A 26,991-nucleotide genomic window follows, 5' to 3' on the forward strand; every position below is an offset into this window, starting at 1 on the left:
GCAGAGTATGTGAGAGAATGCCTGGTCTGTTGCCAGTTTCACCCAACAAACCTGACTCACAGAGCCCCGTTGCAACGCAGAGGAATCACATTTCCCTGGTCAGATCTCCAAATTGATCGGGTGGGACCGCTGCCCAGATCGAGCAGAGGTAACAAATACTTTCTCACGGTGGTGTGTCAGTTTACCAAGTGGGTAGAGTGTTTGCCAGCACCTAACGACACCGCCCAAACAACGGCATATCTCCTGATGAACCACATCTTCTCCCGATTCGGGTTGCCACTGAGAGTCAATTCAGATCGAGGTACCCATTTCACCGCAGAGATCATGCAAAAGATCTGGAGAATTCTAGGGGTACAAGCCAAACTTCACATCAGTCACCATCCGATCTCATCCGGACAGGTAGAAAGATCTAACCGAACGGTGGTCGCCATGTTGAGAAAATATGTGTCGGCTAACCAGAAAGACTGGGATGTGAAACTTCCCCTGGTGCTGATGGCTATCCGAGCCACACCACAGGAATCCACCAGAGTGGCTCCATTTGAACTCATGACTGGGAGGCAGATGACTCTGCCCTTACACCTGTTGTACCAACCAGGAGACAACAACCTCGTCACTGCCTACACCACGTCCCAATATCTGGACGAGCTCCATAGACACTTGAAAACAACTTTCGCTTTCGCTCAGCAACACCTGAAGACCAGCGCTGAAGGCCAGAAAGCCTTTTACGACAAAAAGGCATCACACCAAGAACTCAGTGTGGGCGACAAAGTCCTGTACTACAGTTTCGCCTTGCCACCCAAGCAACTGTCAAAAAAGTTTCTGCCTCACTGGACTGGACCACATGAAATTGTGAACAAACTCTCTCCTGTAGCATACCAGATCCAGCTTAAACGGGGACCAAGAGAACCCGTTCTCAAATGGGTCCACCGAAATCAAATTAAAAGATATGTGGCCCGTAGTAGGGACAGACAAGAAGAGGCCAATACGAACTAAACTCAACCGCCGTCCCTACAGGAAAGAAGACTGTCCCATCCCCCGGGACAACCCTTGCTGATCTGTGCCTTCTTTCTTTCCCCTTCTCATCCACACCTCTCTCTCTCTTGCCTGTAACAGGATGCTGCTGTGGATTGCCATCATGTGCTTTCAGTCGACCAGAGGCCAGCCACCACCCGATGTCATCTCACCGGGGCCAGCCTCGGGAATCGTGTTGAGAGAACAGCCTGGGCTGCTTATCACAAATTGCCGCACACACACACAGAAAGTGTACGTGCGACTCGACCCTCGAAACGTCTACCGTGCGCACTACCCGAGGTCCGCCACCCACTACAGTTGGGCGGGTGCCAGATGGACAGAAACCGCCCTCGACCATGCTGAAGCTGACATCGTCCACATGCTGAACCAACTTGAAAAGGTGACTCTCACCCAGGCCGAACTGAGTGGACACAACAGACGGTCCAAAAGGTTCCTCGGAGCCCTACTCGGAGCCGCTGCAGCTGTGGGCACGCTGTTCAACATCGGTATGTCTAGCGTCAATGCCGTGAACATCGCCACGGTACGAAGACATGTGACAGAGATCCAGACGGAACTCCCACAGCTGAAAGACCAACTCACCACACAAAGCGCATCCCTAACCACCATAGGCAAAACACTGAGAGGTACAGTCACCATCCTTAACACACATAGCGTCATGTTGAACCAAACTTTGAACTCAATGAGACAGATGTTCACAGTCTTCCAGAATGACTTTGCCCAAACTCAGTTGGTCACCGCATTGATGTCCGACATGCTCAGAGAAGTGAGCTCCTCCATGGACAACCTAGCCATGGGAAGGATCCCGCCTTACCTAATACCCCTGAGTCTCGTACAAACCGTGCTGGCTTCCGCCACCACCGCACCCACGGATCCGATACAAACCCATCTCGCCTACTCTTTAGGTAGCGCCATTCCCCTGTACGTTGACCCGGCACAGCGGGAGGTTGGCTTCCTCCTCAATCTGCCAATCATCGAATCAAGCCGAATCTACCGTCTTAAAGACATTGTCAACATCGGATTCTGGCAACGGGACACTCAGTTTAAAGTACGGACTCCCGACGTGGTAGCGTACCATGACAGCGACCCACAACTGTACCTAGCACCTGACCTACACATGTGCACCCGCACGAAAGACATTCACTATCTCTGTCCAAGCAAACCTTTCCTCAGAGATAACACCGATGGGATCTGCGGCCTCCAACAACTAGCCAACGACGCACGTTGTCCGGCTGATGCGAAACCTCGCAACCAGGTCACCGAGACGCAAGCTGAGATCGTAGGAAACCGATGGCTCGTGAACACTCCAGTACGGTCAGCGACACTGACCTATGACCAACACGACACTGCTACACGTGTCAACCTGCTCAACCAAAGCATGTGGATTCAAGTCCCACGAGGAGCCATCCTCCACCTAGATGACCTGGCCTTGTACCACCTCCCAAGTGAAGAGTACCAAGCCGAGCTAGAAATTCCGTCGTTCTTCAAGAACCGCAATTTCACTCTAGATCCCGAACTGGAAGATTGGATTGAAAAGGGGGGGGCCACAAGTTATCGACATAGCTCCCCTGGACTCAGCCCTTCAAGCATTGTCCCGACTACCCATTCTGAACACTTCACCTGTGGTACAAACATGGACAGCCGCTGATACCGCACTGTGCATTACCAGCATCCTCGGACACACCCTAGCTTTGGGTTTGGCCTATATCCTGTACAGAAGGATCAACGCAATTCGAACCTCCACAGCCAAGCTCACAGAGGCAGTCTCCGTCGGCTTCAGGAGAAACCTCCGGAAGGATGACTCCCCACTAGAGCAAGCTGAAGACCTCATCGAGCTCACGCTGCAGTCCTAAGCAACACCCGTGTGCAGCCTCCGCCCATCCATGCACCTGCCATCTGACCGTTGTTACCGTGATGACTCGACTAGGCCCATACACGCCCGGTCGACTCATCAAAAGGGGGAATGTAACGGAGAGCAGATCACCAGTTGCATGGTGATTAAATCAAATTAATTAATGCAGTCTAGATCTACAAAACCCCTGTCTCGCTCTGACTCAAGCTATCCTCACATTCCAAAGCACTCTCATTTACGACACCTCTGTTGTTTTGAGATTGCTCAGCGCAAGACGTGCAGCCCAAACGGCGCCGAAAAATGGTGTAAATCACCATTCTCCCTCTCACTCTACATGATCTCTTACGTCTAAACCAACAGAGACCGTCTGTTTATGGCCGGAGAGCCTGACGCTGACCAATGAGAGCGATCCCGAAAGCGCCCCCCCCCCCAGGGAGTCTCTCGGACACTGATTTACACATAGACACTAATTAACTCTTCACGACAATAAAACAGTGTTTTAGAGACCAGATACCCAAAACATTTGGTCTGTGCCTAATACATCAATCCAAGGACTCAAACGCACGTACACACATTTACACCCTCACCCTCCCCGGCTCGGAAAGCCAAAAGTTCAACGCATGGTGTGAACTCTGTTTGACACCACACACACACACACACACACACACACACACAGAAACACACGCAGGTCCACCACGTGGGACTCAAATCCTTGTATGAAATATTTTAAATGTATTTTCTTGATGTGTGCCTGACCCCCTTTGTCCCAAATATTATGCCTATGTAGTTTGTTGGCTTGTAATCACCCTGTGGTGCCCACAATTACAAGAAATGATGTACCTCCTTGATTTTAGATATTAGAACTGTCATTCGCGGTATTGCCGTGTTCCACCAACCCCAACGATGCTGAATCTTTAACACAAAATATCAGAGAATGCATTGTTTTATTAAATACCAGTGTTATTAAGTTATGGACGAATTCATCGTTTCAAAACCCCGCGGAAAGAAGGCGTATAGACCTCAAAACGTCAGGAGGTGGGCCCATACGTTGTTAAAGACGATTGGCCCACGTACGTGAGGGAGGCGTGAGTTTAGCCCTTTAAAATTGCGCGCCCCCTTTCCTCTCATCGCAGTCCGCCAGAGAGAAAGAAGACACGCCTCCTTCCCTCAAGGAAGCTCCGCTCGCTTTTATTTTCCTTTTATTTCCAAGTCTTTTCTTAGAACTACCATTACTTCAGTATAGTCTTCTGAAACCAACCCACAAAACCAACTTAAGGCTAAAGATAATCTTTGCTGAGTCTTCGCTCGCTTCAAGTCGCCATAGCAACCAGAACGCTGTGACCACGTGATCCAGGTGTCTTTTCCAACACAGACGAACGCACCCACGGAAGGCCGATCTTTCAAACAGAGTAACGTAGATCTTTTAAATTTGCAATCTGAAGGAAATGCTGTTTAAAGTTGCCTAAATATTACTGAGAAACGTTGGGGTTTTGTGGTGAATGACTAAAACTGTTTCTATCTCTCTCTCTAAATTCTCTTTCACACACACAAACATACACGTTCACACACACACACACACACTCTCACCCACGTGTGCCGAGATAAACACACTACCACGTGCTCACGGAGCGACACACCCACCTTACAAACGCTACCATCTCCATTCTCACACACACACCTAAAATCATTCGTATCTCAACTTAGTTTCCTCTCGCTGAGTTTTCTCTCTCTCTCTCTCTCCCTCTCCCAATCTCTCTCTAAAACCTTTTTATTTTGTTGTATTTCTGTATTACGATCGTTATATTGCCTGTTTTGTTTATGCATTTTTACTCCTGCGTGATTTAAAATAATTGTGTAATCGCTAGCCTGTTTAAATAAACTTTGTTAAATCATTTGAATTAAGTTTGCCTGCTTTGTTTCAAATTCTGAGTCCCTGATGAGTGCAGATTTTACCTTATAAGCTCTACGATTGGTTACTCTTAAAAGAAACCTAAAATTGTCTAAAACACGGAGATAATTATCTTCTTTGTGGCCACAAGAAAGTGTTATCTATCAGTGTTAAAGACGCCCGATTTCTGTTCATAAAGAATACATTCTGTCCGCTGGACGGCCAGTCTGCATGGTAAATGAACAAACTCAACTTCTACCTCAAATTCCCCCAAATTGAGTAAATGCTACCCGTCTCTATCAGTGATTATTACAAGTAATTGTGTAATCGCTGATACAAGCCGAGATTTTGACCTATTCCCTAATTTGAATAAATTAATTTATGGAAGCAACAGATGCATATTCACATTGATGAATATTACCGCTAATTTGAGCTAATTAATTCCCCAACACAAAGTCATTGTTGTTACAATATCTATGCACCAGTCTGCGTACACGTCAGATCAGATCACTTCGACATGGCTGTGTTTAAGAGCTAAAAACTATATAAATACTGTTCGTTTTCTCACACAAACCGCTCGTTTCGTGTCTTAGGCCATCAATGTGTACTTACGAGTGTGCAGGGTGGATGAATTGTTTGTTTTGTTTGCCCGGTCAGCGTGCGTTAAGTGCGAGCTGAAAAGTTATTTATAGCAGAAGTTCATCTTCGCGTCAGGCGCAGCTTGTTAAAAGTTGGACAAGTAACTGGTCGGCGCATCGCCTTTGTTCATAATCAGTTAGTGGAATCACCCGCTCCTCTGCAGCCACAGGAAAACTAGTGCCCTCTGGTGTGGAGAGTCAAACACCAAGGGGGGCTCAATTAGGCTCTTGTCACTCGGCTTTTGATACCATGCCCCACCTCATAGGTCAGTGTCCAGTAGTTCATGTCTGGATGGGAGGAAAGGCAATTCCATGTTTACTGGACACAGGCTCTATGGTTTCCACAATAACAGAAAATTTTTTGGGGAAAATTTTCAATCCCGTGAGGAGTCCCTTAAACCATGCAGTTGGCTCCAATTACGAGCAGCGAATGGGTATGAAATCCCATACTCAGGTTATCTTGAATTAGATGTGACCGTATTGGGTAAAACTTCCCCTAACATGGGCATTTTAGTAGTGCGTGATCCAACCGATCCTTTTACTCAACAAAAGAAGCGTGTGGTCCCTGGTCTATTAGGTATGAATATCATCCAGAGCTTTTATAAAGAATTGTTTGCCGACATAATATCAACCTCAGCCCAGGTCTCTCCGATGGATAAAGATAGCAAAGTATGGCGACAGGCTTTCACCACATGCCAGTCCATTGAGAAACTCCATAGTAAAGGGTGTTTAGGCAAGGCTAGAGTTCAGGGTTCTGCAGTTCGCATTCCCGCCGGGTCTCTAAAACTTATTCCCATAGTTTGTCCCAGCGCTGCTAATCTCTCTCTCCACTCTGTGCTAATGGAACCGCCCATAGAAGAAACCCAGTTGCCAGTGGGTATTTTGATCTCTAAGGCATTGCTATCAGTGAAGAACGGCTGGTAGAAATACCAGTCACTAATGTGAGTTTACAAGAGGTGTGGCCGCAACCGCACACCATCTTGGGTGTACTCCATATTGTTCAGGTTATGTCTTCAGGGTGTTCAGTGAACATGGTGGAAGGGTGTAGTGGGGAACAGGTGGCCGTAGTCCAGACAGCTGAGATTAAAGCTACTCCCACAATTGATTTTTGTACCATGTCTTGGCCAACCCTATCTGTAGAGCAGGAATATCAAGTAAAAGTACTATTGCAGAAACACAGCGATGTTTTCAGTCAGGGGGAGGGTGATATAGGGTGTACCACTTTGGTAGAGCATCAGATCCACCTCAATGATGATGTCCCCATTAGGCAGAGATACCGTCGATTGCCTCCTTCCCAGTACGACCAAGTCAAAGCCCACATCCAGCAGCTGTTGGACACAGGGGTGGTGAAACCTAGTTCTAGTCCCTACTCGTCGCCTATAGTTATCGTGCAAAAGAAAGGGGGGGACCTTAGACTCTGTGTTGACTATCGGCTCTTGAATGCAAAGACGAGGAAGGACGCTTATCCACTCCCCCGTATAGATGAGTCCTTGGATGCACTGACTGGAGCGAAATGGTTCTCAACTTTAGACCTTGCTAGTGGTTACAACCAAGTGCCGGTTACAGAAGTGGATAAGGCCAAGACAGCATTTTGTACACCGTTTGGACTCTTTGAGTTTAATCGTATGCCTTTTGGCCTTTGTAACTCACCGAGTACTTTTCAGAGGTTGATGGAGAGAATTTTCGGAGATCAAAGCTTTCAATCACTTCTACTTTACTTAGACGACATAATCATCTTCTCAACCTCTTTTGACGAACACTTGAAGCGCTTGGAACTTGTCTTTAACCGTCTGCACAGTAACCACCTCAAGTTAAAACCATCTAAATGTAATTTCTTTCAAAGAGAGGTAAAATACCTGGGACATGTCGTTTCTGCCGATGGGGTAGCTACTGATCCGGACAAAGTCAAAGCAGTAGCAGAATGGAAACAGCCGGCCACCACAAAGGAAATAAGATCTTTCCTGGGGTTTGCATCATATTACCGTCGTTTTGTTGAGGGCTTTGCAAAGATTGCCACACCATTGCATAGACTAGATGCCCAGATGGAGACAGGTGCTAATAGGTCTAGGTCTCAAGCTAACGCACTGGGAAACGGATGGACCCCAGAGTGCCAACAGAGTTTCCAGACTCTAAAAACCCGCCTGATCAGCGCCCCCGTCTTAGCGTATGCTGATTTCACGAAACCGTTCGTTTTGGAAGTTGATGCAAGTCATGCTGGGCTCGGTGCCGTCCTAGCCCAAGAGCAAGATGGACGTAGGAAGCCCATTGCTTTTGCCAGTAGAGGGTTACGACCAACCGAGAGAAACATGTCCAACTATAGCTCCCGTAAGTTAGAGCTTCTGGCCCTTAAATGGGCTATAACCAGTAAGTTTAGAGTGTATCTTCTAGGAGCAAAGTTTGTAGTCTTCACCGACAATAACCCATTAAGTTATTTGCAGACGGCTAAGTTAGGGGATACAGAACATCGCTGGGCTTCAGAGCTAGCTATGTTCGATTTTGAAATCAGATACCGCCCAGGCTCTGCGAACAGAAATGTGGATGCACTTTCCAGGCTGCCAGCCCCTGTTTCCATCTCCACTGTGGCCCCAGGCATAGAGGTCCCCTTAGTCCCCTCGAGGGCTAGTGACCGTAAGACCCAAATCTTGTGCCAAGAGACCAGTGCCTTACCAATCCGACAGAAGGCCGACTTGCAAGCCCTACAGATGGAGGATCCTGCTATTGGGCCATTCATCCAGCTCTGGAAACGAGGGGCAGTTCCAACAAAATCAGAACGGATACTGCTGCCTCCAGAGGCTCAGAAACTGCTGAAGCATTGGCTAAGGATTCGGTGTCGGGATGGGGTGTTGTACCGCAGTGTTCGGCTGCCAGGGTACAGTAGAGAGACGTTTCAGCTCATCTTGCCGCAGTGCCTAAAACAGGAAGTCTTGAGAGGTCTTCATGACGATCATGGACATCAAGGTATAGAACATACAACCCGCCTCATTAGAGAAAGATGTTTTTGGCCTGGTATGTCTCAAGAGATTGAGAACTATTGTCAGGAGTGCGGCCGTTGCGTTGTGGCAAAAGCGGTCCGCCCACAAGTGAGAACTTTTCCAGGGAACCTGACCGCGCCCAGACCTCTGGAGGTCGTAGCCATCGATTTCACCACTTGGGCGAAATCCACAGATGGGCGTGAACATGTTCTGATTGCGACGGACGTATTCTCAAAGTTCACGCAGGCATACCCAGCCCGTGATCAGAAGGCCAGCACACCAGGGCAGAAGTTTTGAGGGAGACCTCATGAAACAGTTGTGCCAGTTGTACAATATTGCTAAGAGCAGAACGACACCGTATCATCCGGAGGGTAATGGGCAGTGCGAAAGATTTAATCGCACGTTACACGATCTACTCCGCTCGTTACCCCCGGATCAGAAACGTAAATGGCCCCAAGCACTTCCCCACGTTCTGTTTGCTTACAACACCACGCAGCATGCATCAACTGGCCACTCACCCTTTGAACTGATGTTTGGGCAGAAACTACGACTGCCAGTGGATTTTCTTTTGGGTAGTACTGAAGAGGAAACTGGACCTGGGCATCCTCACGATTGGATGCTACAACACCAGCATACTCTCAGGGCAATTTACACACATGCACGGGACCGTTTAATGCTCTCAGCAGAGCGTCGAAACCAGCAGGTCACCCCGTCAGCGAACCAGCCACTTGCCCCTGGCACATTAGTCCATAGGAGGAGCCATCCTTTGGGCCGCCATAAGATTCAAGACTTTTGGGATGCTACAGTGTATCGAGTACAAGAGGCCTTGGACCAGGATGGGAGAGGGTACAAAATCTGCCCAATGGAAGGGACTGGATCGGAAAAGAACATTCATAGATCAGAGCTTCGAGTGATACCAACTAAAGCACGGGCAGACCTGAACCACTCCACAATACTTCACAGAATACGGGACCATCAAGAGCCGGAAAAGTCTGGAATAAGTTGGTTGCGGTCGGCAGAGGATAGTGATTCGGAGGATGGGATTGTGCTGATGGAACCATTGACTAACATGGAGAACAACAGTGGTGCACCGTCCGAATCCCACTACCTAAACCCACCTAGCCCCCCAGGACTGATGACATCTGTGCCTGATGGGACAGAGGACCACACGTGCCTTGATGGCTATGTCACTCCCACCATGGAGGTTGAGCAAGGTTTCCCCCCAAACCCCGACACTGTAGTAAGGCGCTCAGTAAGGGCTACCGCAGGCCAACATAGTAATCCATTCCATCTGCCTAGAAATGTCCATAGCAACGTGGGCCAAACTAACTCAATTGAGGGTAGACGCACAACCCCTACTCCCTTGTTAGTAAGATTTAGACCTTGGGTATAAGTAGAACGGGGGATATCCTCACCGAGACGGCGAGTTCTCAAAGCTGGGGTGGATGTGACCAGATTAAGTGTTTTAGTTGGGATTTGGACGCTTATGTAGGCTATCTATACTTACTCCATTCCTATAGAGGGAGTCTGTTGCAGGCTAACTTCCTGTGCTTAGGCTTCCACTAGGAAGTAGATAAAAGCAGTGTGCAGGGTGGATGAATTGTTTGTTTTGTTTGCCCGGTCAGCGTGCGTTAAGTGCAAGCTGAAAAGTTATTTATAGCAGAAGTTCATCTTCGCGTCAGGCGCAGCTTGTTAAAAGTTGGACGAGTAACTGGTCGGCGCATCGCCTTTGTTCTCAGTTAAGCAGGGACGTGGCGAGCCGAAGCAACGAGAGCTTTTCATTCATATGGGCGAATTGCTGTCGTAGCTGTAAACAGGAACGCTTTCGGGGGATTATGCCGAGGAGTCGAGTGGAGCACCAGTAATTAATGCAACTAGGAGCGGGGATCCTAGGTGCAAGAAACTGAGTGCTTCGGGGTGTAATTGCCGCTTTCCCCTATTATAAATGTGAGAACTGTATTGTACCTCCAAGGTGTATTGTACATTTTGTTTGTTTTGTTTGTTGTTTTCTTTGCTTTCCTGAAGGGGTGGTTTTTGATGAATGGTCTGGCAAACAGTATTATAACATTGTGCCCCACTTACCCAGAGCTAGCCTCTAGCACAGATTTGGGGTGGTTTCACATGGATTATTCAGTTTGAGTTTGCCGTGTACAGGGTTTCCATATTGGGGGTGCTGTGTTAACTGAGATTGCGGTATTTGATACACTGTGTGATAGTGAGGTTTTGCTGTTGGCCATTTGTGTGCCTATGGACAGTATTATTTGCCAACCTTCAATATTTTAACTATACCATTTGTGATAATAAAGTAAGATATAATTTTTTTGTATACCAGCCTTTGTCTTCCTTTGAATCCTTTAAGATACCTGTTAAAGGGAACTAGGTCATGCTGATAAAGAAAAGTTCCATTATGTTACATCTGGCGAAGTCGGCTCAGGATTCTAAGGCTGGTTGCATATTTATTTTTATTTTTTTTTGCTTTTGTTTTTGTTTGTTTTGTTTGCCCGGTCAGCGTGCGTTAAGTGCGAGCTGAAAAGTTATTTATAGCAGAAGTTCATCTTCGCGTCAGGCGCAGCTTGTTAAAAGTTGGACGAGTAACTGGTCGGCGCATCGCCTTTGTTCTCAGTTAAGCAGGGACGCGGCGAGCCGAAGCAACGAGAGCTTTTCATTCATATGGGCGAATTGCTGTCGTAGCTGTAAACAGGAACGCTTTCGGGGGATTATGCTGAGGAGTCGAGTGGAGCACCAGTAATTAATGCAACTAGGAGCGGGGATCCTAGGTGCAAGAAACTGAGTGCTTCGGGGTGTAGGCCTAATTGCCGCTTTCCCCTATTATAAATGTGAGAACTGTATTGTACCTCCAAGGTGTATTGTACATTTTGTTTGTTGTTTTCTTTGCTTTCCTGAAGGGGTGGTTTTTGATGAATGGTCTGGCAAACAGTATTATAACATTGTGCCCCACTTACCCAGAGCTAGCCTCTAGCATAGATTTGGGGTGGTTTCACATGGATTATTCAGTTTGAGTTTGCCGTGTATAGGGTTTCCATATTGGGGGTGCTGTGTTAACTAAGATTGCGGTATTTGATACACTGTGTGATAGTGAGGTTTTGCTGTTGGCCATTTGTGTGCCTATGGACAGTATTATTTGCCAACCTTCAATATTTTAACTATATACCATTTGTGATAATAAGGTAAGATATTATTTTTTTGTATACCAGCCTTTGTCTTCCTTTGAATCCTTTAAGATACCTGTTAAAGGGAACTAGGTCATGCTGATAAAGAAAAGTTCCATTATGTTACATATATAGCAATTATATAATGCTAGCTTTAAAATTGGACCAAACACTTACATACCAATAGAAATACTTTATCATAAATGTATTTAGTCACAAACAGTTCATTTATTGTATTGAGTTAATTAATTTAGTTAATTCAGTTAATTTAGAGGGTTTTTTTGTATTAATTTATTCAGTCATAAAGCTTTTAATCAGCTAATGAACCCGTGGGCCACTTGGACTCTTTACAGAACCACCAGTGGTCTGAGGATCACAGTCTGAGAAAACTGCTTTAAAACCAAACTGGACCATGGTACCACCACAGTACTTTTGTGTAAATGTTGTTTCTGCATATATTCAGGCTCTTTTGTGTATTTCAGGATGTGTTGAGGAATATTTTGGATCTGAATGAGTCTGTGATTCAGAATGAAGAGTTTGTCCGTTGTGTCAGTGGTGGGAAACTATTTCCTGGCTCTGTTCCACTGGCACACAGATACGGGGGCCATCAGGTAAAACTGACCGTCACTTCAAACCCGACAGCGATGGCGTAAGACAACCAGAGCAAACATGTCAACCATGTGTTATTATTATTATAGTTTGGTTATTGGGCCGGACAGCTGGGGGATGGAAGAGCACATTTGTTGGGTGAATACACAAACAGGTAAAATCATCCTTTTCTATCAGCGTTCAACAGAAATCATCAGTTGTTATTGTCAGATGTGACTTTTCTGTTGTAATGCATGTCAACTTTCCCATTATGTTGTTTAAGATTAAAGAATGGAAAGTTATCTATACTTACTGTTTTTTCAGCAAATAGATGATTCTGGCATTTTTTAAAATCTAATTCTCACTTAATGCTTAAACATGCGTCTGAACAATGACATCTCTCAGTTTAGAACTGTGACAAGTGTTAACCGTTAGAGTGGTATACAATCTCTCTTTTATCCAGAAAGGGTGAAAGATGGGAAGTCCAGTTGAAAGGCTCAGGAAAGACACCGTACTCAAGGTGAATATCAGTTTCTGCTGCTCAATATTTTTGATATGCTTTTTAAGTTATTCTGAGGTGTATTTAGTTGTAAATGATCTTACATTATGACTCATAGTGTGTGATTCTCTGTCTGGCAGGATTGTTATGGTTATGCTGTTTACTGTACATGATGTTTTGTGTGCAGGTCTGGTGATGGACTCTGTGATTCGCTCCTCTGTGAGGGAGTTCCTGTGCAGTGAAGCCATGCACTTTCTGGGAGTTCCTACCAGCAGAGCCCTCAGGCACACACACACACACACACACACACACACACACACACACACACACACACACACACACACACACACACACACACACACACACACACACACACACACACACAGGGACTCTGTATATTAACCCTACCCCTAAACCTATGAGGACACAGGAAGTGTGAAGATGTTTACGATGTCATTATCCCCCTAAACCATATACGAGAACACACACACGCATACATATATATATATATGTATACAATACTGCAAAAGTGGAACATTGTATGAATAGTAAGCTACTTTAGATCTACTATAAATTTTGTATATAGGCTACTTACAGTATATATACATGGGTTGAGGGGCATGATTAATTGCATAATTTTTTCCATTACTTGTTTTATTTTACTTCATTATATTCTAATAAGTTAAAGTGAAACAGACAGCCATAATAATAACATATAATAATTTTATTGTTAAATGTGTGTTTTTGCTTCAGCATTGTTTCCTCTGTATAGATTTTGTCCCCAACACGTCTGATGACGAGGGCCGGTACAGTATAGGAGCTCAGGCTAATGTTGGCCTGTTCAATCTACAGAAACTTCTAGAAGCTCTGAAACCACTGCTGACCTCAGATCAGCTTTCACAGTAAGAGATCCTTTTATTTTCTGTTGGTATTGGTCTGGAATAAATAAGGGTGATTCATGTCAATTAATTTACTTCAGATCTCAGCAAATATTGAGAGAGTATCCACAAATCTACCATCAAAGGTGAGCCTGTCATTAGACAATATAGATCACTGTATTCCTCTCTGAGTCGTTCCTGATCTCACTTTACTGTTTCTGTTATAGATTTCATGAGATGTTCAAAGCAAAGTTGGGCTTTCTGGGAAATGAAGAAAAGGATTCATATGTGATTGCATTTCTTCTAAAGGTAAATATTAGCTGGATTGTTTGTTTCTCTAATTGTACTATAATTAATTCATGTGATAAAGTTATTTGGCCATTTTCAGGAAATGGTGTCATTTGTGACAATAAAAAAATAAATAAAAAAAAGTAAGGAATCAGTAAGACACACACACACACTGATGTATATATATACACACACACAATTTCATTATAAACTTTTTTAATTAGATAGTTTTTTTTTTTAGAATTATATATTTAACGGCCAAACTGTCAGAAATAGTTAAGTCCAGTATGGAGTTAAATCAGTAGTAGATCACACAAATGGCAGCATTTCCTGAGAATGACCCATATAATGTTGTATGATGTGTGATGTGTTGAGCTAATGGAGGACACTGGAGCAGACTTCACTATGACTTTCAGACAGCTGAGTGAAGTGACCCTGTCCCGGCTTCAGAAGGGATCCTTTGCTCCGGTACGTTTCCTCTCCATTCACTCCCACAGCAGCCGCAATATCCATAATCATGATTTCAGTCCATTAACTGTGACTGTGTCTCTCTTGACAGTCTTTGTGGGCTCTTTCAGACCTCTCATCACACAAGCATTTCAGAGACTGGGTTCAGCTGTATTTACAGCGTCTGTCAAGGTAATGTTGCTGTAATGTAAACTCAAACTCTTTAGAGGATTAAAAATGAACATCACTTGATGTTTTAATCGTCTTCTACAGGATAATGAGTGACTCAGATGAAGAACGGCAGCACAGAATGCAAGGTGTGTTTTTGTATATGTTATATGATGCAATGTTATATATTATGTGTTTATATATTGTTACAGTAACACTACCGCTGAAATGTTCATGATTGGTAAGATTTGTTTTTGAAAGAAGTTTCTTATACTCACGAAGGCTGCATTTATTTAATCAAAAATACAATAAAAACAGTAATTTTGTATTACTACAATATATTATCATACTGTGAGATATTATTACAATATAAAATAAATTATTCTATTTGAATATACAGTATTTGAGTAATTCATATATTTGTTCAGTTGAATGTAATTTATTCCTGTGATCATTTCTCCAGTCTTCAGTGTCACATGATCCTTCAGAAATCATTCTAATATGATGATTTGCTGCTCAAGAAACATTTGAAAACAGTTGAGCTGCTTAATATTTCTGAGGAAACCCTGATACATGTTTTGATTAATATAAAGTTCAAAAGAACAGTGTTTATTTGAATCTTTTGTAATATTATAAATGTCTTTATTGTCCCTTTTTATGCATCCTTGCTGAATAATATTATTAATTTCTTTAAAAAAAAACAAGCCTTAAATCCTCCTCCACAAAAATAGTCAGTTCCAATTCTAGTAAATTTTTGAATACATATATAAGCAATTCTAATATGTTTGATGTGTGGAGAGTTCTCTATCCGACGGACAGGGAATACTCTTTCCATTCTCAAGTCCATAATGTCTACTCCCGGATAGATTATTTTATTCTGGATGTTAAACTTTTGCCCCAGTTCTGTACGGCTAAATATCATAATATTATTATCTCCGATCATAGTCCAGTGACTTTTTCTATTAAAATAGATAATATGGATAAACCACATAGAAATTGGAGACTTAATTCTCATTTACTTACAAATAAAGCCTTTATCAATTACTTAAAACAGGAGATAAAAACCTTTTTCGAGTTCAATGACAAGCCTGACACGTCTATAGGGGTGATATGGGATACATTTAAAGCATACATTAGGGGTTGTATTATCTCCTATCAGGCATCTCAAAGAAAAAGAAGCAGGGCTGAATTGGAGGTATTGGAAATAAAAATTCGAGAATTAGATATGGAAAATGCTAAACAGCCATGTATTGAAAAATATAAAGAAATTTGTGCACTTAAATACAAATTAAATCAAATTCTCTCTTCTAAAATCTCAAAATCCTTTCTGTATGTAAAGCAAAAATACTTTGAATTCGGTGATAAACCTCAGAAACTTTTAGCTCGACAACTCCGTAAAATAATATCTGACCGTACAATATACAAAATTAGATCAGACACAGGAGAAACTCTCACTTCCTCTAGGGATATAAACAGTAGGTTCCAGACATTTTATGAGGCACTATATTCGTCTAAAGGTAGTATAGATCATACAGTTATGGCTCAGTTCCTAGACCAACAGAATCTTCCCTCATTAAATCAAGAACAAGTTGACCAGTTAGGTGCAGAAATTACTATTAAAGAAATATCAGATACTATAAAATCTCTAAAAGGCTGTAAAACTCCTGGTCCAGACGGATTCTGTAATGAGCTCTATAAAACCTATAACGAACTACTATCACCTTATTTATATAGGGTTTACAAACAGGCATTTATAGATCAGTCCCTGCCGCCCTCCCTAGATGAGGCAATTATTATTGTAGTCCCAAAAAAGGAAGGAACCCAGAGGAATTGGGTTCTTATAGGCCGATCTCACTATTAAATACAGATCAAAAAATTCTGGCTAAAACTTTGGCACATAGATTAAACACAGTAATTAGAAAACTGGTACACCCAGATCAAACCGGCTTCATACCCAAACGTAACTCTTCTTCTAATCTTAGGCGTTTCTTCAACATAATGTACTCTTCCAGAGGCCTGGGGCGGGATCTAGCCATTCTATCATTGGATGCGGAAAAGGCATTTGATCAAATTGAATGGCCTTACCTATTTGCAGTATTGAAGAAGTTTAATCTTGGAGAAAATTTCATCTCAAGAATTAAATTGTTGTATTCTAGTCCGTGTGCAAGAATTCTCACAAATCAAACAATATCCTCTCGTTTTAATTTACATAGAAGACAGGGTTGCTCACTGTCACCACTTTTGTTTGCTTTAGCGATTGAGCCCTTAGCTGAGGCCATTAGAGCCCATTCTGGTATTAAAGGCTATAAAACAAGAAATACTGATAATAAATTAGCATTATATGCAGATTATATAATTTGTATTTATTTCTGAGCCCAATAGCAGCATTCCAAATATCCTTAGTTTGATTAATTTATATGGTACATTTGCAGGATATAAAATTAACTGGGACAAAAGTGTGTTGATGCCAGTTACTATCAAAGATTCTTCTTGGCTTCATCACTTGCCCTTTAAGGTTGCTTCAGAACAATTTACATATCTAGGAATAGAGGTAACAAAAAAGTTTTCCAATTTAGTTAAGGCTAATTTTCAACCCCTGTTGTTTAAACTTAAATCCATGATCAAGTTCTGGAGAACGCTTCCTATTTCTCTTCTGGGTAGGGTAAATGCAATTAGGATGATATTTCTCCCACAATTTTTGTACATGGTGCAGAACATTCCCGTATTTCTGCCCAAATCTTTTTTTTTAAAAGTGGACTCTATTCTGGTTCCTTTTGTCTGGGACTATAAAGCACATAGGATTTCTAAGCAGCACCTATGTAAACCCAAAATACAAGGTGGGCTCGCCCTACCTAATTTTCTTTATTACTACTGGGCGGCAAACCTGAAGGTTCTGACTTCATGGATAGACTCTAATATGATAGAGGAGAGCTGGCTGATGCTGGAACAGGAAGAATGCCTCCCATATTCTATGAACACAATACTTCTGTCACCCACAGGTATAACTAGGTCACTTTATAATTACAACCCTGTCATTCATAATTCTATTCGAATCTGGAAACAGTTAAAGACACATTTTAAATTCACCCAGATGTCGTTTTTGCTTTCTATTTCTGCTAATCCCTCCTTTTGCCCTTCAATGTTAGACAATGCATTTGATATTTGGAAAAATTTAGGGTTATGAAATATAGGGGATTTATATATGAATGGAAAATTTGCTTCCTTTCAACAGCTGTGTAAGAAATATAATATTCCTTCAAATAATTTCTTTAGGTACCTTCAAAGACTTTGTAAAGTCTTTCATTCCTAACTATGTCACTGCCACACCTATGTATCTGGATGCATTCTTGGAAAGACGTCATAGAGATGATAATAACATCTCCTTTCTGTACAAGGCTCAAAACAGGTGAAAAGTCCTTCGATGGAGAAAATTAAATCTGCCTGGGAAGAGGAACTTGCGGTAGAAATTCCTAGTGAAATGTGGGAAAGCAGTCTTGAACTTGTCCACAGGTGTTCCATTAATGCAAGGCATTGTCTTATCCAGTTTAAAGTGCTTCATAGGCTTCATTATTCTAAGTGTAAACTGAACACAATTTTTCCAGAAGAATTTTCTCCTTTATGTGACAAATGTCAAATTTTAGATGCCAGCCTATCTCATTGCTATGTTATGTGTCCAAAACTACAAAGCTTCTGGAATAAGATTTTCCAGGTTTTTTCAGATACTTACCTTTTGAACCAGATCCTATTTTAATTATACTGGGAGTTTCTGAAGAGTTTTTGAGACTTACACGGGTACAACAACATTTTATTTCATACGGTTTAATTTCTGCTAAAAAACGTATTCTTTTGTTTTGGAAGAAAAAGGAAGGTCCAACACTTAAACTATGGCTGACAGAGCTGACTGGTACACTACATTTAGAAAGAATTTTGTTATTTGAAAAAAATATGGTCCCCCTTTATTTATTTTCTGCAAGCTAGTGATTAATTTTTACTATGCCTTCATTACCTGCCTTTACCACTGGATAGCACTTTTGGGTGGGGTTAGAGATGTGGTGTTGTTGTTGTTGTTTTTTGTTTTGTTGTTGTTGTTTCTTTTTGTCAAGTTGTCAGTTTTATTTGTTTGCAAAAAAGTGTAGTTACAAATTATCTTCTGCTGAAATTCCAAATAAATTTTTTTTAACACAAAAACAAGCCTTACTGACGTTTAAACGGTAGTGTGTGTTTTTTTATGATGTGTTATGTTGTATTTAATGTTATTAGTAATTTTTCTATTGTTCAGGAGTAAACCCACGGTATGTGTTGAGGAACTGGATGGCTGAATCTGCTATCAGAAAAGCAGAGAAAAATGACTTTTCAGAGGTATTATTACATGTGATGTCAAACTAATATGCTGTCATGATCATGTTTATCATATATCTTAGAGTGTTTGCTTTAATATATTACTGTGAAATGAAGACTTGACAATTGTACATACAATGTAACATCTTCAGACGTCTTCATTATGGCTTTTCTTTTCCTTAGGTGACAGTATGTGTGATGTATTTCTAGGTGACACTGTTGCAGAAGACTTTAATGGAGCCATTTATGGAGCAGGAAGAGGCTGAGAGAGCCGGATATGCCAGTAAACCTCCATCCTGGGCTCAGCAGCTGAGGGTCAGCTGTTCTTCCTAACTCAGGGTCGAATGAAAAAAATAAATCACAAATTTCAGCATCATTTGAACCAAAAATATTGTTTATGACATTGTAATCACACTTCCTAATGGATGATCTGATTGGAGGATGCGCCATGTTTGATGTTATATATGTACATATATGCACGTTATATATGGACAATGGACATGGATGTCTTTTGTAATATTGCTGTTTCTGCATTTCTACAAAAGTGCAAAAATCTTTGCATCATGCATCTCGTTTACTCCTGTTTAACAATTAGGCATGTCAAAATCTGTTAAACAGTTAACTTTGCAAGACCTTATTTATTATGACATTCCATTAGCAATGATGATATAGCATATTTGTAATACAAATAATCTGATTAGGTGCGTAAGTACAAAGTATTTACATATTTTAGTCTGGTGGTGTAATGCAAGAATATTAAACAACAAAATAATTAAAGATGTGTGTCCGTATGTCACGCCGAGAACTTGTTTGGCGGTCAGTTCCTCAGTCCAACTACAAAAACACGTCAATTAGCTCTATCTGTCTTCAAGATCATTGTTGACTGCGCTTTTTCAGCATTGCTGTCATCAGTTCTGACATGAGTTCGCCACCTGGGGGCGCTGTTTGTAGAGGTGTAGTTCTCTTTGAGGGAGCTGGAGGCATTTTTCTGACGGAGCCGGCGGATGGTTTGGCAGCCGGTGCAGGAGCTGGTGGTGGAGGCGGGGGTGGAGGTGGTGGTGGTGGAGCTCCACCTGCAGATGCAAAGTTTTGGGGACCAGGAGGAGGAGGAGGTGGAAGGGAGGTGATGGGGTCTGGAGGTGGTGGGGGGAGCGAGTCTCCCCCGTAAGGTGCAAAACTAGGAGGCGGTGGAGGAAGAAAGTCAGGGGGCAGCTCGGCATCTTCTGGAGGAGGTGGTGGTGGAGGCAGGTCATCCATGGGTGGAGGTGGGAAGGAGGATTGTGGGAATCGAGGTGGAGGAGGAAACTTGTTGACTTTGGTTGTGCTGGCAGGAGGAGCAGGGGGAGGAGGAGGCAACATGGGGTCGGGTGGTGGAGGAGGCAGGGTTTCCATTGAAGGCGGAGGTGGTGGGAAAGATGTTTGGTTGCCAGGACCCTTCAAAAACAAACCAAAAGTAGCATTCAGGAGCATTTCTGATAAATGATGAAATTACAAGGGGATTAAAACAACTCTAAAGGAACCGTCACCCTTTGTGGAAAAGTAGTGTGCGTAATTTTACTGCTCTTGAAGAATACTTTAAATCTTTAAAGTATATTTAAAAATATATATATATTCAGATAATATATTCATTAAATAAAAGGCCACTCTATGTGTATTTAAAGACACTGCACTTTCATGACTGTTTCTTAACAGAGTTAAGTGCAATTTTAAAAAGTGTACTTTGCAATCATGACAAATTAACAGTTACACTTTTTAAATTATGGTTTAGTAATCTTTTGCAGTACATTTATTTTGATATTGACAAACATACTAGAGCACATGCAAATTTGATTATAATTTCAACTGTAGTGTGTTATTCGTTAATACATTTAATGTTAATATATTTTAAATTTACCAATTGGCAACTTCATCATGACAAATGTGTAATTAAATATTGAAAACATGTCAAGTTTCAATAGAAATGATATATGTATATTTTAGTTTACTATAAATGCTTCTCAGTACATTCGGCAGTAAACTTCATATTTCATTGAAAGTAGAAGTAATTATGAAATGTTATAAAATTATGTACTTAAGTGTGTTAATAAATTTAAACTATATTTTGTTTAATTGCAATTAACATGCAGTTAAGTGTCTGAAAACATAATAGTTCACACTTCAGTTATGGTCCATGAACTTATATTATTTATGGTATTATATTATGGTGTTCTTCATTACTAAGGCAACTGATAGATTTAGAGGTACCTTGGTGTCCTTCGGAAGCTGAGGAGCGTGTCCATTCGCAGCTTTGGCTGAAAGATAAACACAAAAATGTCATCAAAATCCTTTAATATATCAAGATCTATGATACATTTTATAACAATCTATTTAGCTCATTATCTCTACCTTTAGGTGTAGGAGAGGGTGTGGATGCACTGGAGGAGGCCTGGATAGTGCGGTTAGCCCAGCTTCCAGTGCCGGCTGCTTTCCTCACAGCGGCTTTGTAGTTTTCATATAACTGCTTACCATACTATGACAAAATCATGACAAAACAAGACCGTTAATAAAGTAGAAGAACTTTTTTTTTTTGACAAAGTAGACAGCTCACAATAGGACCCAACACAATACAGCTACAATTTACAGTATGTTTTTGCATTGTAAACTATAATTTATAATTTAATTTGCTGCAAAAACTTCAAATTAGTGTCTTCTTGCATTTATCATCATTATCTATTTTGGTTTTTGGTGTGTGGCCTGGTTTCTGCTCACCTTTGCAATACGTATCCCAGTCACCCACAGAGTCATGGTCAACTCATCATCACAACACAGATACTTGATGTATTGGGATTCTTTTTGAATTTGAGGATGAAGAAAGCAGATCACAGTGACCATATGAACATGACACACACCTGATATACACACCTGAGAAGGCCAAGATAATAACACTTCATTTAGTTGTTTTCGCTATTGTTTCCCTGTCATTCTCTACAGATTTGTGGAACCATTCATTTTTCAGGGATTGAATCTTTAATCAATGTTTTTTTGTTCTCAAAACAACAAAGGGTTGGGTAACAACTTACTAGGGTTTTCAGTATTAGTTCATGCTTTGCTAATATTCATTTTTCTCCAAATGGACAGTTGGTGATATTAACATTGTTTTGATTACATATGTTATTGAGCTGCAGTTGCATAGCAGAGACAGTGGATGACACACTAAAATCACAATTTGATTGCCAGTGCCCCTCATGCCACACTTTAGGATTAGTCCTAAATATTGCTAAAATGAACCACAAAAATCTTTTGCTTTATAATTTTGAATTATTTCAAACATACAAAGAATGTATGTCCCTTTTCTGTTGGGGTAAGGGTTTAATTGTGCATGTATTACATTTATTGCATTTTTTGCGTTTTATTTCCCAATTGCTTGACAAACATAAAACACAGCCCACCCTAACCTAATCATAGCCTGAAACACCCTTGATGATTTGTCATGCTTTCTTAATGAGATGACTGAGATAACAAATGATTTTATGTGGGGAGGGAAAGGAGTTAAAATAGCAAGGAAACATTAATTGCAAGTAATAAAGAAGGAGGATTAGGATTGATTGACTTAGAAGTTAAAAAGAAGGCCATAAGGGTAAAAACGATGAAACAGTATTTATGTGATAAAGTGGAGTATGGATGGAAAGGTTATATGAAGGATGTGCTGGACAAATGTAGTGTATGTGGGGAAGAAGGGCTTTTTATGGGATTGAAAAAGCCGATGTATGACAAAATGCCGCTGTTTTATCAGGAAGTGCTAAGTGTGTGGGCAGAGGTCATATACAGAAATATACAGTATGAGTGTGAAAATATAAATCAAGTTTTAAAACAACCGATATTTTTATATCCAAATTTTAGAATGAAAGAGAGAGTGTTTTATGACAAATTGTATATGAAAGCAGGAGTGAGACAAGTTAAGGATATAGGATATGATGTAAGAGGGTTCTTACCTCATAGAGCCTTATATGATTGTGTTTCGGAGTGGGATGATGAAAACGAAATGTCAAAAGTGGACTCGATGTGTGAAAATATTAAGACAAGTCTGCCCAGAGCCTGGGTAGAGAGTATTGAAAATGAAACTGTTAAACCTGGGGAATGGGGATTGCCAGATTTGTATTTTGACGGAGGTGATGGGAAAAGACTACTAGAAGGAGTATCCACTAATATGATGTACACATTTATTTTGAAAAAAGAGATCAAATTACCAGCATCAGAAAATGTGTGGCCTAAGGTGCTCCCTGGCTTAAAGGTTAAGGAAATTTGGGAAAATCTATGTGTAAAGTACAATGGAATAGAATGTGAAAACCTGGATTTTAAATTAAGACACAACAGAATCTACAGGAAAGTGGTCCTCCACCAGATAAACAAGAACATAAAGAGGGATTGTGATGTGTGTAGATCTGCTACAGAAACGTTGATGCATGTTTTTTTAGAGTGCAGAGAACTTGATGGTTTTCATGAAAAGCTAAAAGAGCTAATCAAAGAAAACTGGGGGGGAAATGTTAAACAAGACGAATGGAAAAAAATTGGAGATTGTGTAGACTATAAAGATATGAAAGTGAATCTCTGCAATTATGCACTGAGTCATGCAAGATATGCAGTATGGGCAAGGAGAAACTAAGCGTTTTATGAAGGGAAAACTTCTCAGTTCTCGCGCATGCGCCGTGGCGCTCTCGTGAACTCACGTCAGAGGCCCTGTGTGGGAAAATTAATAGTTGAATTGTTAGGAACACATTCAGCAATGAAAAGGATTTCTATTTGTATCTATGCAATTGCCTACGTCGTAAAACTAGTAAAACATAGTACAACTATGCGACTTACACACATAAATGTACTGTGATCATTAGAGTTTGTGGTTGCGCAATAAAGACTCTGGATATATGCGGTACTAAGAAATCTCCTCTCACAATAGGCCAATGTCTGGGTATCTGAGAGAAAAACCTGGGCTGCGTTTCCCAAAGCATTGTGAGATAAGTTGATCGTAGAGGACATTGGTGGCAAATGGTCTTCACGATCAACTTCACAATGCTTCTGGGAAACGCAGCCCTGGACTGGAGCTCAGAGCCACTGCAGAGAGAATTACACAGAGCTGGCCAGTGAAATGAGACAACAGATACTCACTGTCACACATGCCTGGTATTATTATGGTTACAGTTATAATGCATGGATTGATTTGCACAGAAACAGAGTTTGATCAGATCAGAGAAGCTCTTCCTGCACATATTCAAGGTAATGTTCCACAATGGTTTAAGTGTCCCAGGACAGCAGTGAGCTCAACACTGCACAGCTGTGTCTTTAAAACACTTTGGCCAGTGGACAAATGAGAGCTACTTTTGACAGTTTGCATTTCCTCTATTACAGTGGTGAGATATTATACCTTCTATAATAAGAATAAATGAATAAACATCATGTTACACACAAAAACAAGCAAACTGTAAATTCAATAATCTTTTATGCTCTGTCTTCTGTTTGCTTTCTTGTGAACATGATGATCATCAGATTGACCCATCATTTCAGATGAATATGATCATTTTGTGCAGGCTAAATAGGTCTTCATCCAAAATGAACGTTATCTTATTACATTCAAATTATTATGTAAATACACTGTACAAAAAACTGTTTTTTTTTTTTTTTACTGATCGGTGATGGGACCGAGAGTGAAACTTACAGTCCTAGTAAGAATCATGAGCAGTTAAACTCGCTGTTCTCCAGAAAAATCCTCCAGGTTTTGCACATTTTTAGGTTTTCCAGAATCTTCTGCATATTTGACACCTTTCCAACAATGACTGTATGATTTTGAGATGCATATTTTTACATTAAGGACAATTGAGTGACTCATACACAACTATTACAAAAGGTAAAAACATTTACTGATGCTTAAGGAGGAAACGATGTATTAAGAGCAGGGGGTGTAAACTTTAAACAGGATTATGATGATGTGTACATTTTGTTCAAAGATCATCTTTTTTTTTCATCCAGTACTGCCCTTCAGAAGCGAATACTTCCCGGTTTCACAGAAGACAAAATAATTACAATTTATCCTGTTCATGGAATTTAAAAAGTTTACACACCCCAGCTTTTAATGCATTGTGTTGCATCAGTAAAAAAAAAAAAATTATATATATATATATATATATATATATATATATATAACAAATATTTTACTAAAATATTAAACTAAATGTTTACTAAAAACTAAAAAAACATTTTTTTCTTCAAGAAATACTGTGTAAAACTGATGTTATTAAAATAATATGCAGGGGAAAACCAAGTCCTATGTTTGGTGGACCCTTTGTGTTACAAACCTTATTAATATTCCAAAGTATTCTAAATTATTTAGATTAGGTTACAAAGCTTGTGTAATCTAACGAAATATGTTACAAATTACTGTATTTTGTAATCTTTAGTAAATAATCTACTTACAATATAGTGTCTCCAGTTTATAATGTGGATCATTCTTCAGATCAGAGAGAAGCTTCACGGCTGAATCTCCTAGTTTATTCCCAGTCAGATCCAGTTCTCTCAGGTGTGAGGGGTTTGATCTCAGAGCTGAAGCCAGAGCAGAACAACCTTCATCTGTGACTCCACAATCCCTCAACCTGTAGAGAACAATGACACACTCTTCACTCTCTCAGTTCAGATCAGTTTAGCAGTGAATCCATTATTAAAGAGAAAATACAAACTTAAAGCACAAATAAAATGTTTTGATGGATCATTGGACTGAGATCTAAAATGTCAAAGAGCTCAAAACGTGATTATTAAACATCTAGTCTTTAGATCTGTACTAATACAGTACGTATGGAGTAATGATTTGTTTTAATCGTGTAAAGAATATTTAAAAAAACAGTCCCTGCAGAAAGATGAACGTGATGAACTGCAAGAATAAATCCAGCATGTTCTTCATTTCTCAGTTCTGAATGTGTTGAGATCGAGTCGGTTTAAAATCAAGAGACTGAAGTGTTGATTGTGATGTGACAGTGTGTATTTCAGTGACTCAGTCCTGCAGAATCATGTTCCTGAAGAGCAGCTCATGTGTTCAATCTGTAAGAATTGATCAATTAGGAAATGCCGGACAGTCTGTTTGGGGAGCACCCAGACCCTGAGAGGACAAAGGACCTCTCTGGAAATTACCATTTGAACTCAGCATTTGTGAGGCAAAGTCACACCTCAGAACACATCTCTCCTCCTCTTCCTCACTCCCCCTCTCTCATGCTGAGACCACATGTAAATCACCCAAGAAAATGTATAGTTTAATGTGAATGATTATCACAGAGTATTTTTCATGTTTGGTATCATTTAAAATGTCACAGTGCGACTGGTACAAATGTCTCGTTTCCAAATAAGTAAAACAAAAGGTAATAAGGTTTTTGAGAGTTTATGGATAACTAGCACACAAGGAGGGGTTGGCCTCTAGACAAATGGTCTCCCTACACCCAAAGGTGTAACCTCTGAATGCAAATTTCCATTGTTAAAAGATATTTCCAAGTGAAAGAGGTCCTGGCTATTTAATGAAATGCAGCAGGGAATTCGAGGCCTTTTTCTGTACCTCAGATTCGCCCGTGAGGCTGAGAGAGAGAGAGATCTTCAGCCTCATGTATTTCTTATTGTTGGCAGGCATGAAAACAGGTCAGGGGTAAAAAAGGTGAGAAGGATGCGGCAGCAAAAAATCCAATCCAATCAACTTATATATATATATATAGATAGAGAGAGAGAGAGAGAGAGAGAGAGAGAGTGCTTTTTAATGTTAAATTCATCAATCTGGTGAAAATTATTTTAGTTACAGTGTCTGTCTACATTACTACTACATAATAATAGTTATAATATTAATCCCATGATAGTAATAGCCATATATTGTAAAACAAATGCACTGAAAAATAAAGGAAACTTTCATAATTAGTTTTGTACTAATTTTTATACTTGAAAGAGTATATTTCTATACTTCACATTAAAGGTGTGATTGGGCTAGCCCAGTGTCAATCAAGAAAAGAACCAAATGGGCCGCTGATCTACGTGTTTCATGGGGTGTCAGAAAAAAAAAACTAACGCTGACTTTTTATTGACCAATGCATTACACACTAACCAAGCGCCGCCAATTAAAGCAGCACTCAGTTACTGTGTCCAAATTCAGGGTCTACATCCTTCGGAGTACTCATTTGAAGGATGTTACGTCACAGCGCCGCGACGAAGGCTGTCCAAATTCGTAGGATCCTTCAAA

The 26,991-nt window shown here is 40.9% G+C and overlaps 2 protein-coding genes across 2 annotated transcripts in view; one reads left to right on the forward strand and one right to left on the reverse strand.

Annotated features, from left to right (window-relative positions):
* Positions 1-19,532, forward strand: part of LOC309510104 (protein adenylyltransferase SelO-like) — a 42,465-nt gene extending 22,933 nt beyond the window's left edge. The window contains exons 8-10 of the mRNA XM_082191187.1: positions 14,514-14,566; positions 18,697-18,776; positions 18,939-19,532. Of these exons, the coding sequence (XP_082047313.1) occupies positions 14,514-14,566; positions 18,697-18,776; positions 18,939-18,965 (160 nt within the window). The 3' untranslated portion in view covers positions 18,966-19,532. The remainder of the gene's footprint in view (positions 1-14,513; positions 14,567-18,696; positions 18,777-18,938) is intronic.
* Positions 19,533-25,004: 5,472 nt separating this feature from the next.
* LOC309510105 (NACHT, LRR and PYD domains-containing protein 12-like) overlaps positions 25,005-26,991 on the reverse strand; it is a gene marked incomplete at its 5' end in the record, with an annotated part of 54,921 nt that continues 52,934 nt past the window's right edge. Inside the window, one exon of the mRNA XM_082191188.1 lies at positions 25,005-25,375. Coding sequence (XP_082047314.1) covers positions 25,192-25,375 — 184 coding nt within the window. The 3' untranslated portion in view covers positions 25,005-25,191. The remainder of the gene's footprint in view (positions 25,376-26,991) is intronic.

The sequence above is a fragment of the Leuciscus leuciscus genome (assembly GCF_965113295.1).
Source record: "Leuciscus leuciscus genome assembly, contig: SUPER_11_unloc_15, whole genome shotgun sequence".
NCBI lineage: Eukaryota > Metazoa > Chordata > Actinopteri > Cypriniformes > Leuciscidae > Leuciscus > Leuciscus leuciscus.